The sequence below is a fragment of the Hemitrygon akajei genome, chromosome 5 (genome assembly GCF_048418815.1).
Source record: "Hemitrygon akajei chromosome 5, sHemAka1.3, whole genome shotgun sequence".
NCBI classification, from domain to species: Eukaryota; Metazoa; Chordata; class Chondrichthyes; order Myliobatiformes; family Dasyatidae; genus Hemitrygon; species Hemitrygon akajei.
In genome coordinates, this window is record NC_133128.1 from 23274859 (window position 1) to 23286695 (window position 11837).

General features: G+C 44.9%; 1 protein-coding gene across 1 annotated transcript in view; it reads right to left on the bottom strand.

Annotated features, from left to right (window-relative positions):
• Nucleotides 1–9255, bottom strand: part of LOC140727544 (interferon-induced GTP-binding protein Mx-like) — a 56657-nt gene extending 47402 nt beyond the window's left edge. The window contains exons 1-2 of the mRNA XM_073045013.1: nucleotides 9214–9255; nucleotides 6390–6560 (exon numbers count right to left, since the gene is read on the bottom strand). Coding sequence (XP_072901114.1) covers nucleotides 6390–6435 — 46 coding nt within the window. The 5' untranslated portion in view covers nucleotides 6436–6560; nucleotides 9214–9255. The remainder of the gene's footprint in view (nucleotides 1–6389; nucleotides 6561–9213) is intronic.
• Between the last annotated feature and the right edge of the window lie 2582 nt (nucleotides 9256–11837).

Here is an 11837-nt window from a genome sequence, read left to right on the forward strand (position 1 = left end):
GCTCTTTCTCATTTCCTAATATCCCAGAGTTAGGCCTCTTCTCAGATTCCTGCTATCTATGCATCATATTTCAGATCTACTTAAGAATGCTTTGGAATGTTTTATTATTTTTCTCTTTCACTTTCTGTATATCAAAACTTAAAGTGAAATGTTTGCATCAAATTAAATCAGCAAGGTTTGTGCTGGTGGCAGCTCCAGCACCAACATAGCACCCCCACGACTTAATGACCCAAACCCTGAGGTCTCTTGAATATGGGAGGAAATCTCACATGGTCATGGGGAGAATGTACAAACTTACAGACCGTAGTGGGAATCAAACGCCTCAAGGGTGGCGTTCTCAGGATTGCTGCCAGTGCTACGTGATAGTGATGGTAAGAATTGGAGGAGATGGCAGTTGAATGCATGGCTGAGGAGTTGTTGCAGGGGGCAGGGTTTTAGATTTTTGGACCATTGGGATCTCTTCTGGGGAAGGTGGGACCTGTACAGATTGGATGGGTTGCACCTGAACTCGAGGGGGAGCAATATCCTTGCAGGTAGGTTTGCTAGCATGGTTCGGGAGGGTTTAAACTAATTTGCAAGGGGGATGGGACCTGGAGCGATAGAGCAGTGAAAGAAGTGCATGGAGTAAAGCCAGATCTAACATAGAGAGAGGCTTTGAGGAAAGAGCAGTAGAATAAAGGGTATAAAGGTAGTAAGGTAGAAGGGCTAAAGTGTGTGTACTTCAATGCAAGAAGCATCAGGAACAAAGGTGATGAACTGAGAGCTTGGATACATACATGGAATTATGATGTAGTGGCCATTACGGAGACTTGGCTGGCACCAGGGCAGGAATGGATTCTCAATATTCCTGGATTTCAGTGCTTTAAAAGGGATAGAGAGGGGGGGAAATGGGAGGAGGGGTGGCATTACTGGTCAGGGATACTATTACAGCTGCAGAAAGGGTGGGTAATGTAGCAGGATCCTCTTTTGAGTCAGTATGGGTGGAAGTCAGGAACAGGAAGGGAGCAGTTATTCTACTGGGGGTATTCTATAGGCCCCCTGGTAGCAGCAGAGATACTGAGGAGCAGATTGGGAGGCAGATTTTGGAAAGATGAAAAAATAACAGGGTTGTTATCATGGATGACTTTAACTTCCCAAATATTGATTGGCACTTGATTAGTTCCAAGGGTTTAGATGGGGCAGAGTTTGTTAAGTGTGTCCAGGATGGATTCCTGTCACAGTATGTTTACAGGCCAACTAGGGGGAATGCCATACTAGATCTAGTATTAGGTAACAAACTGGGTCAGGTCACAAATCTGTCAGTGGGTGAGCATCTGGGGGACAGTGATCACCGCTCCCTGGTCTTTAGCATTATCATGGAAAAGGATAGAATCAGAGAGGACAGGAAAATTTTTAATTGGGGAAGGGCAAATTATGAGGCTATAAGGCTAGAACTTGCGGGTGTGAATTGGGATGATGTTTTTGCAGGGAAATGTACTATGGACATGTGATCGATGTTTAAGGATCTCCTGCAGGATGTTAGGGATAAATTTGTCCCGGTGAGGAAGATAAAGAATGGTAGGGTGAAGGAACCATGGGTGACAAGTGAAGTGGAAAGTCTAGTCAGGTGGAAGACGGCAGCATACATGAGGTTTAGGAAGCAAGGATCAGATGAGTCTATTGAGGAATAAATCTTAACTGTCACATTAAGACAATTACAAAGTCAGCCTACTACCACCTGAAAAACAGAGCGAGAGTTAAAGGGATTATGTCTCAACAAGATCTAGAAATACCCATCCATGCATTTCTTTTTAGTAGGCTTGTCTTCTGTAATGGTGTTTTCACAGGACTCTGTGAAAAGTCCCTCAGACAACTGCAGCTCATTCAGAAGGCTGCTCCCAGAATCCTTACTAAGAACTCATCACTCCAGTTCTCAGATCACTACACTGGCTTCCTGTAAATCAGAGGATTGACCTTAAAGTATTACTACTGGTTTACAAAGCACTGAATGGACTCGGGCCAAAACACATCTCCAATCTCTTGCTGCATTATGAACCTTCTCCAGCTCTCAGGTCATCTAGGGCGGGTCTGCTTACCATCCCCAGGGTCAAAACTAAACACGGTGAAACAGCTTTTAGTTACTATGCCCCACATATCTGAGGATGTGAAGTCTGCCCCAGCTTTAAGCTCTTTTAAATTGAGGCTTAAAACTTTTCTTTTCCCTGTAGCTTTTAATTGGAATCTACAGCACTGTAACTTCTATTTATCATATTTATTTTTTGTGTGATTTTATTCTCTTATTTAAATATTCTCTGAAATCTAATGTTTGATTTTTAAGTCTTGTTCTATATAAAGCACTTTGAACTGCCTTGTGTTTGAAAGTGCTATACAAATAAACTTGTGTAGGACTCTCAGTACCAGTAACAGTGGTGTTAACTGTCCATCCGAGGCGAATGGGGGTCAACTGGGGGCATGGAGGCTACACTTGCTTGCTACAAGCTTGGTTAGACACTGCCTACTACACACGAAACCATGTTGACTATCCTTAATCAGTCCATATCTATCCAAATACCCATATATAACTTACCCATATATCCAGTGCCTCACAATACCTTTCAATAACTTTCCCACTACTGATGTCAGGCTAACTGGCCCATACTTTCCTGGTTTATTTTTAGATAGATAGATAGATAGATAGATAGATAGATAGATACTTTATTCATCCCCATGGGGAAATTCAACTTTTTTCCAATGTCCCATACACTTGTTGTAGCAAAACTAATTACATACAATACTTAACTCAGTAAAAAAATATGATATGCATCTAAATCACTATTCAAAAAGCATTAATAATAGCTTTTAAAAAGTTCTTAAGTCCTGGCGGTAGAATTGTAAAGCCTAATGGCATTGGGGAGTATTGACCTCTTCATCCTGTCTGAGGAGCATTGCATCGATAGTAACCTGTCGCTGAAACTGCTTCTCTGTCTCTGGATGGTGCTATGTAGAGGATGTTCAGAGTTATCCATAATTGACCGTAGCCTACTCAGCGCCCTTCACTCAGCTACCGATGTTAAACCCTCCAGTACTTTGCCCACGACAGAGCCCGCCTTCCTTACCAGCTTATTAAGACGTGAGGCATCCCTCTTCTTAATACTTCCTCCCCAACACGCCACCACAAAGAAGAGGGCGCTCTCCACAACTGACCTATAGAACATCTTCAGCATCTCACTACAGACATTGAATGACGCCAACCTTCTTAGGAAGTACAGTCGACTCTGTGCCTTCCTGCACAAGGCATCTGTGTTGGCAGTCCAGTCTAGCTTCTCGTCTAACTGTACTCCCAGATACTTGTAGGTCTTAACCTGCTCCACACATTCTCCATTAATGATCACTGGCTCCATATGAGGCCTAGATCTCCTAAAGTCCACCACCATCTCCTTGGTCTTGGTGATATTGAGACGCAGGTAGTTTGAGTTGCACCATATCACAAAGTCCTGTATCAGTTTCCTATACTCCTCCTCCTGTCCATTCCTGACACACCCCACTATGGCCTTTAGAGCCTTTCTTAAACAGTTAAACAACAATAGCCATCCTCCAGTACCTCACCCGTCACTAAGGATGACAAATAGCTCTGCTGTGGCCCCTTCAAGTTATGTGTTTGCCTCCCGTAGGGTCCGAATGAACACCTTGTTAGGCCCTGGGGATTTATAAACCCTAATTTGGCTCAAGGCAGCAAACACCTCCTCCTCTGTAACAAACTCTTTCTCATCTAGTCCTTTTACAGTATGGGAGTCTCAGTCAACATGTGAAAAGTTAAAATCACCTGTTACAACAACCTTATGTTTCTTGTAATAGTCTGCGATCTCTCTACAAATTTGTTCCTCTAAATCCCGTGCACTCCTGTGTGGTCTGCAATATGGTCATCATAATGACTCACCAGACAAGTTCTCCAGTCTCTCCTGACTGAGCAATGCTGTGACATTTTCCCTGACTTGTAACACCCTCCCCCCCTTTAATCCCTCCAAATCTGTCACGTCTATAACAATGGAACCCCAGAATGTTGAGCTTCCAGTCCTGTCCCTCCTGCAGCCAAATCACACCAATGGCTACAATATCATAATTCCATGTGTTGATCCGTGCCCTGAGCTCATCTGCCTTACCCCTGATACTTCTTGTATTGAAATATACACAGCTCAGGACATTAGGCACACCATACTCAATCTTCTGATTCCTGACTTTCTCTGAGGTTTTAACATCTGTCTCCACAACCACTCCACTAACTGTTCTGGTACATTGGTTCTCATTCTCCTACAACTCTAGTTTAAACCCCCCCCCCCCCCACCCATGCAGCAGCAGTAAACCTTCCCACTACGATATTAGTCCCCCTCAAGTTCAAGTGCAAACTGTTTCTTCTGTACAGATCCCACCTTCCCTGGAAGAGAGCTCAATGATCCAAAAATCTGACACCCTCCCTCCTAAACCATCTCCTTAGCCACATGTTAATCTATATAATCTTTCTATTACTAGTCTCACCAGCACATGGAATGGGTAACAACCCTGAGATCACAATCCTGGAGTCCTGCCCTTTAACTTAGCACCTAACTCTCTGAACTCACTTTGTAGAACCTAATCACCCTTCCTACCAATGTCATTGGTACCTCCATGGGTCAGAGCCTCTGGCTGCTCACCCTTCAACTTAAGAATGCAGAAGACTTGATCCAAGATATCCTGAGACTGGCACCTGGGAAGCAACATACCATCTGGGAATCTTGTTCTCATGCACAGAACCTCCTTTATGTTTCCCTGACTAACAAAACCCTTATCACCACAGCTTGCCTCTTCTCCCCCCATCACTTCTGAGTCTTAGAGCCAGACTCAGTGCCAGAGACCTGATCACTGTGACTTTCCTCTGCTAGGTTAGTTCCCCACCCCACCATTGTTGTAATATGTGGTTACTGGAGTTACAGTCATCTTCCTGTCAGCTTGAACAGTCTGGATAGATTCCTCTGATCTTATTAACAAGGCGTTTTTGCCCACAGAACTGCCACTTTCTAGATGTTTTTATTTTTGGTTTATTCTCTGTACACTCTGCTGTGTGTGAAAATCTCAGGAGATCGTCAGATCAAATCACCCTATCTGGCACCAACAATCATTCCACAAAGTCACCTAGATCACATTTCTTCCCCAATCTGATGCTTGGTCTGAACAACACCTGATCCTCTTGATCTGCATGCTTTTCTGCATTGAGTTGCTGCCAAGTGATTGGCTGAGTAGGAATTCTGCATTAACTAGCAGGTGTACCTAATGAAGTGGCCACTGAGTGTATATATTGATATCAACAAAACAAATTATGTCCTCAAACATTCTAACTATTGTAGTATCATCAGGTTCATTTGCAACCAATGAACAAATATAATCAAAATTATTTAAAATCCTGTCTTTCTATTTTTGTTGTAATAACTTTCCACAAAATCAGGATTTTGAATCCTGCTACAGACAGCTTACAGTACTGAATCTACAATTAAGCAGACTCTTTTGTCATTTGCATTTACTTTAAAGCCTAATCAGAAAAAGCAATAATTGTTTGAAGTAAGTGTAAAGAAATGTACAGTTTATTAATTCATATTTCCCATGGACAGTACCTGTTCTACAGATCACAATGGTGATGCCTTGGCAATATCTTACAGAGATAGAATGGCATTGCTCTCCAAAAAGTCAACATGCTTGCCACTTTACTGCATACTGCCCTGGTGATTGAAGCAGACGTAATTTTCTTTTTGATTCTGAAAATGCACATGTCTAGCAGCAACTAACCTGTACTGGATTCTGCTCAAACTAAAGCAAAACCTTTCAATTATGTTCAGGTATCCTTTAATTCATATACGCATTCCGTTGTTTGGCAGAGAACTAATTTTCTCTATCTAGAGTATTTCCATCGAGGGCTGATGTCCCATTAGATCTCAGGGCAGAATTAAGCCATACAGCCCAACGAGTCTACTCCCCATTTCCATCATAGCTCATTTATTATTCCACTCAACCCTATTCTCTTGCCTTCTCTCCATAACCTTTGACACCCTTACTAATCAGGAACCTATTCACCTCTGCTTTAAATGACTTATCAGCTGTCTATGGCAATGAATTCTGCAGATTCACCTGCTTCTGACATAAGGATTAAAGTGATACTATGTGCTCCAGTTCTTTGGCTCCTATCTCTCAGTCATCCAACTACCCTTCTCCATTCACTTCTCCCAGTCCGTAGACATTTTAATTGCTGTTTTTCAAGCTCTGACCTTATTATAGAGTATCCAAATTCATACCTCGGACAGCAAATGAAGCTTAATACTAAGAGCGGTTTTCTTTTGCGAGATCCAGGTGATATTGCAAATATTTAGAAGCAACTCTGAACTAACCTCTGATAAATAACTGTTTTATTAGACTTCCAAATTTCGAGAGCATGCTTAAACTCGATGCTGATCTCCCGTGTGCTGGAAGACGTCCTCCTGGGGAGGGTGGCTCCTGAAACAGGTATGACAGCCAAGTGACTGTGTCGCGGTTCGATGCCGACCTGGGAGAGTCTTTGTCTACCAGTCGGTAAGGCAAGGAAATAAAAGGAAGATAATTAGATGAGAGAGTACGTGCCTTAGTGCTACCATCTTCAAAACTGTGATGCTCACAAAGGTGACATCTATCACTAAGGACCCCCACCACCCAGGGAGGCTCTTTTCTTATTACTACCATCAGGGAGGAGATATAGGAACAGTTTCAGCATTTCAGGGACATTTTCTACCCACTACCATCAGATTTCTGAACGGACAATGAACCAACCTGAGAGCATCACCTCACCATTTTGCTCTCTCTTTTCTCTCTTATTTAACTTATATAACATTTCATGTTGTAAATTATAGTATTTTGAATGTATTGCACTGTAATACTGCCACAACACGACAAATTTCATGGCATGCAATATGTCAGTGATATTAAACCTGACTCTGATTCCATACAATCAGAGATTCAGGAGGCGTCAGATTCATCTGAAACTTCTGGCTAGCCTGAGATCTGATACAAGTCCTGAATGTTCAACTCCTACAGGACAGAACAAAAGTTTCTCAGGGTTGGTGGGAATGATCTATTTGATAATTAACAAGTTGGATTGGTTTATTATATTCCTCATACGTGGGGCATTTTCTTCCTCAAGTCCTGACTCTTACCTGTGTGCTACCTGGTTCTCTTGTGAGCGTTATCGAGCCGCCGGGGTTCGGTGGGAGGGAACTGCTATGTCTGTAAAAGTGGGGGCGGTGCGAGGATCACCGCAACTGGTCTAGCAGATCCGTAGATGGGGTTTCGACCATTAGAAAGGGTTGAAAGGAGCCTAAAGGACCCCAGAAGAGATGGGTTCCCACCACCGGAATTATCAAAACCATCGGGAACAGACTATTCGGCCCTTCAAACCTGGGATACCAATAAAATCAGACTTACCGTTAGGGACTCAAGTTCTTTAGGGTCAACAATTGGCGGGAAATATCGCAGCACCGGCACACCAGCACGTTGCTTCTTTTGGTCAACATGTGGTCAATTAGTGGTTGCACTGGATCTAATATCTAAACAGTCTTTTCCACTGGGACTTAGAAGGCTTAAGAAAACATCATTTGAAAACCCCATTGCCAGTTGCAAATTAGTTTTAAAATTAAAGGGGGAAACTGCATCAAACAAACTAACTGCAGAAGTTGGAAGTTTCCTGTTGTTGAGAGATGAAGTACGAGGCTTAATCGAGCTTGCGTCTCTGGGTGCTATTGATTCATTCGCATCCAAGCATTCGTCATCGTTAGGTCGCATCTGGAATTTCCATTTAGTGGACGATTTCCCTGCACACCGCTCTGACACATTGGGAAATCATGTACTTTGCAGGTTACACAAGTGGTTTGCCTTTGCCTTCTGCCGGGTGAGTTTAAAGAGATCACCACCTCTTGCAGTGAATGACCAGGGCGTCTAAGTGCCTTGTCAGGCTCTTAGCGATCCTCAACGCCTGCTGGTCTCCTCTCCTCAATCTGTTAGGGCCAGACTTCACCTGCTGGGCTAGGCAGATCCCCTACCTCAGTGGTCCCCAACCACCGGGCCGCAAAGCTCGTGCTACCGGGCCGCGAGGAAATGATGTGATTTGGTGATATGAAATGATATGAGTCAGCTGCACCTTTCCTCATTCCCTGTCACGCCGAACCCACGCGAGGTCATCAGTCGCCCAAACGCAGTGACACCCTCGCGCCAGGGGTCACTGGTCGGTCTTGGGTAATCGGCCGCCTCGCGCAGCTGGCAAGAAGTGCCGATGCCACCGGCCTGGAGCGCGGACGGATGGGCGCCGTCTCTAAGCCTGTTTAGCACACCGAATGTTCGTGAGGAACCCGGTGCTAAAGTATTCACAGATGACCTAATTCGGGCTCAGGGTTCCGTAAGTAGCAGAACAGCTACCTCGCTGCGATCTACTGAAAGTCATCCCTTGAGCCAAACTTGCGTCGGCCGATAGATCCTACCTACCTACAGGGGCTGTCTCACTCCTCGCTCGGTCGGTCACTCTCGCCGCGACCTCCAGCCCTGACCTTGTCCTCACCCCACCCACTACCAGCCGCACCTGGCCAAGGCGGCGGGCAGGCGGGAGGCTGGAGTTCGGTCCCGGAGGCTGTCTAATGAGGCAATTAAGCCCTCAAAACTGCTTCGGCACTTTGAATCCAAGCACCCCGCACTTATAGACAAACCCATTGAGTTTTTTGAGCGGAAAAAAATGTGAGCAAACGGGACAGAAGCAAGTGCTGATAGCCACATAAACGAAATTGTGGAATAGACTGGACATAAGGAACCTCCTTCGAGTATCGCTGTATTCCCCCCTCCCCCCGTCGGCCGGTCCGCGGTGCAAAAAAGGTTGGTGACCCCTGCCCTACCTCACCGAGGGTCGAAGACCCGTCGGATGCCCTCACCTGGTTTGGCCCGTCTGCCGAGACGGTTCACCGAAGTGTGGCCGCTGCGCGTGTTACAGCTACTTGGAGCCACAGGTGAGAGCTGAGCGCCCGGTGGGGACCAAAGGTGGACGAGCTGCCCTGAAAAAGGGCACGGCAGTCCCCCCACCAGAGGTGCTACACCTCCCCATACACCCCTCCAAGCAATAGCGAGGTTAATTTGGAGTTAGGAAGGGTTTGAAACTACGGTTCGAAAGGCGTAGGGTTTCGCCGGCAGTGTTAACGATACCTTGCAATTGAGAGCTCTCCTCGCAGCCGAGACGCCAACAAAGCGAAAGGAAAGATAACGCTGCTGAGAATTTTTCTGCACCGCTATAAATTTATTTCTCTTTTGCTTTCACTTTCCCCGTTTCGCAATCTCGCGTCACGTGATTTTTTTGTAACTCCCGGTTTGTTTTCTCTGAATTCAACCTCCTTATCGACAATGGATTAAGGAACATCATACTCAGAGTTTGCCGAGTTATTCTTACTAAATAGACACGCGGATAAAGACGTCTGAAATCTCCAAGAGAAGTTTCATGGCTGTCTATGCATGCTATTACCATATTTATCATGACAATATAATTAATGTATTTAATATATAATAATTGCACAAAAGGAATTTAAGATTAAGCTTTATTTATCACATGTACATTGAAACATACAGTGAAATACATCACGTGCCTTAAGGACCAACATCCTTGCTGTGACACCCTGTGAGTGTTACGGCACGTCCCAGCGCCACCATGGGATTCCGCCTGCAATTCTCGACAGAACTCAGAACACAAAATAATGGAACACAACAAGCAACAAAACATAGAACATAGAATAGTACAGCACATTACAGGCCCTTCGGCCCACAATGTTGTGCCAACCCTCAAACCCTGCCTCCCATATAATCCCCCACCTTAAATTCCTCCATATACCTGTCTAGTAGTCTCTTAAACTTCACTAGTGTATCTGCCTCCACCACTGACTCAGGCAGTGCATTCCACACACCAACCACTCTCTGAGTAGAAAACCTTCCTCTAATATCCCCCTTGAACTTTCCCCCTCTTACCTTAAAGCCATGTCCTCTTGTACTGAGCAGTGTTGCCCTGGGGAAGAGGCACTGGCTGTCCACTCTATCTATTCCTCTTAATATCTTGTACACCTCTATCATGTCTCCTCTCATCCTCCTTCTCTCCAAAGAGTAAAGCCCTAGCTCCCTTAATCGTTGATCATAATCCATACTCTCTAAACCAGGCAGCATCCTGGTAAATCTCCTCTGTACCCTTTCCAATGCTTCCACATCCTTCCTATAGTGAGGTGACCAGAACTGGACACAGTACTCCAAGTGTGGAGTACTGTACTGTACACAGTACTCCAGAGTTTTATAGAGCTGCATCATTACATTGCAACTCTTAAACTCTATCCCTCGACTTATGAAAGCTAACACCCCATAAGCTTTCTCAACTACCCTATCTACCTGTGAGGCAACTTTCAGGGATCAGTGGACATGTACCCCCAGATCCCTCTGCTCCTCCACACTACCAAGTATCCTGCCATTTACTTTGTACTCTGCCTTGGAGTTTGTCCTTCCAAAGTGTACCACCTCACATTTCTCCGGGTTGAACTCCATCTGCCACTTCTCAGCCCACTTCTGCATCCTAGCAATGTCTCTCTGCTATCTTTGACAATCCTCTACACTATCTACAACACCACCAACCTTTGTGTCGACTACAAACTTGCCAACCCACCCTTCTACCCCCACATCCAGGTTGTTAATGAAAATCACGAAAATTAGAGGTCCCAGAACAGATCCTTATGGGACACCACTAGTCACAATCCTCCAATCTGAATGTACTCCCTCCACCACGAACCTCTGCCTTCTGCAGGCAAGCCAATTCTGAATCCACCTTGCCAAACTTCCCTGGATCCCATGCCTTCTGACTTTCTGAATAAGCTTATCATGTGGAACCTTGTCAAATGACTTACTAAAATCCATGTAGATCACATCCACTGCACTACCGTCATCAAAACAACAGCAAAACAAACCACTTTCCTCCCTCCCACCCACCCACAGACACAGACAGTCCCCCAACTCCAGGACAGCCCTCTGGGCATCCAGTCTCCAGGCTTCAACCATTAAGCTTTGACTTATGATTGAATTATGGGCTCCAATCTTCGGAATAAACCCCCAGAATAGCTGAATGGCCCCCAAACTCCAGGTTCTGTTTCCCTCTGGCAACAAGTATTGCCAATACTCCCATAGTTTCTACTTTAGGTTTAGACCCGAACGCCTCAGATCAGTTTAATATGCTCAACACTCCCCGCTTTCCATCAAAATCACTCTCACACTTTGATCTTGTGCGTGATCTTTATCATTCAGAGATTTAGAGTCATAGAGCTTATCCATGCCAGTCAAATTGCCCAACTCAACTAGTCACATTTTCCCATGTTGCCACATATCGCTCTAAACCTTTCCTGTCCATGTACCTGCCCAAGTGTCTTTTCAATGTTGTTATTGTACCCACCTCAATCATTTCATATCTGCACCATCCTCTCTGTGAAGAAGTTGCTCTCGTGTCCCAAACAGAGATCAGAAGATCGGACTTGGCTCACTCAGGTTCACCAACTGAGTAGAAAAGGCAGCAGTTTAGGGCTTTGAACAGTGGCCAATCAGCTTTCAGGATTGATTGGCAAGAACAAAGTAAAGTAAGTCAGGGGCAAGAGGAGCAGCCATCATTGGAGTGGTCAGAGTTGGAGTGGGGTTTTTGAGGCTTTAGCTCTTCATGGCTTCATCAAGGAGAGGCTTGAGAGAGAGAAGGCAAGAAGAGCCTTCTCCCCCACAGTTTACTATTTATTTCATTCTTTGTAGTTGCTCAGTAAGTA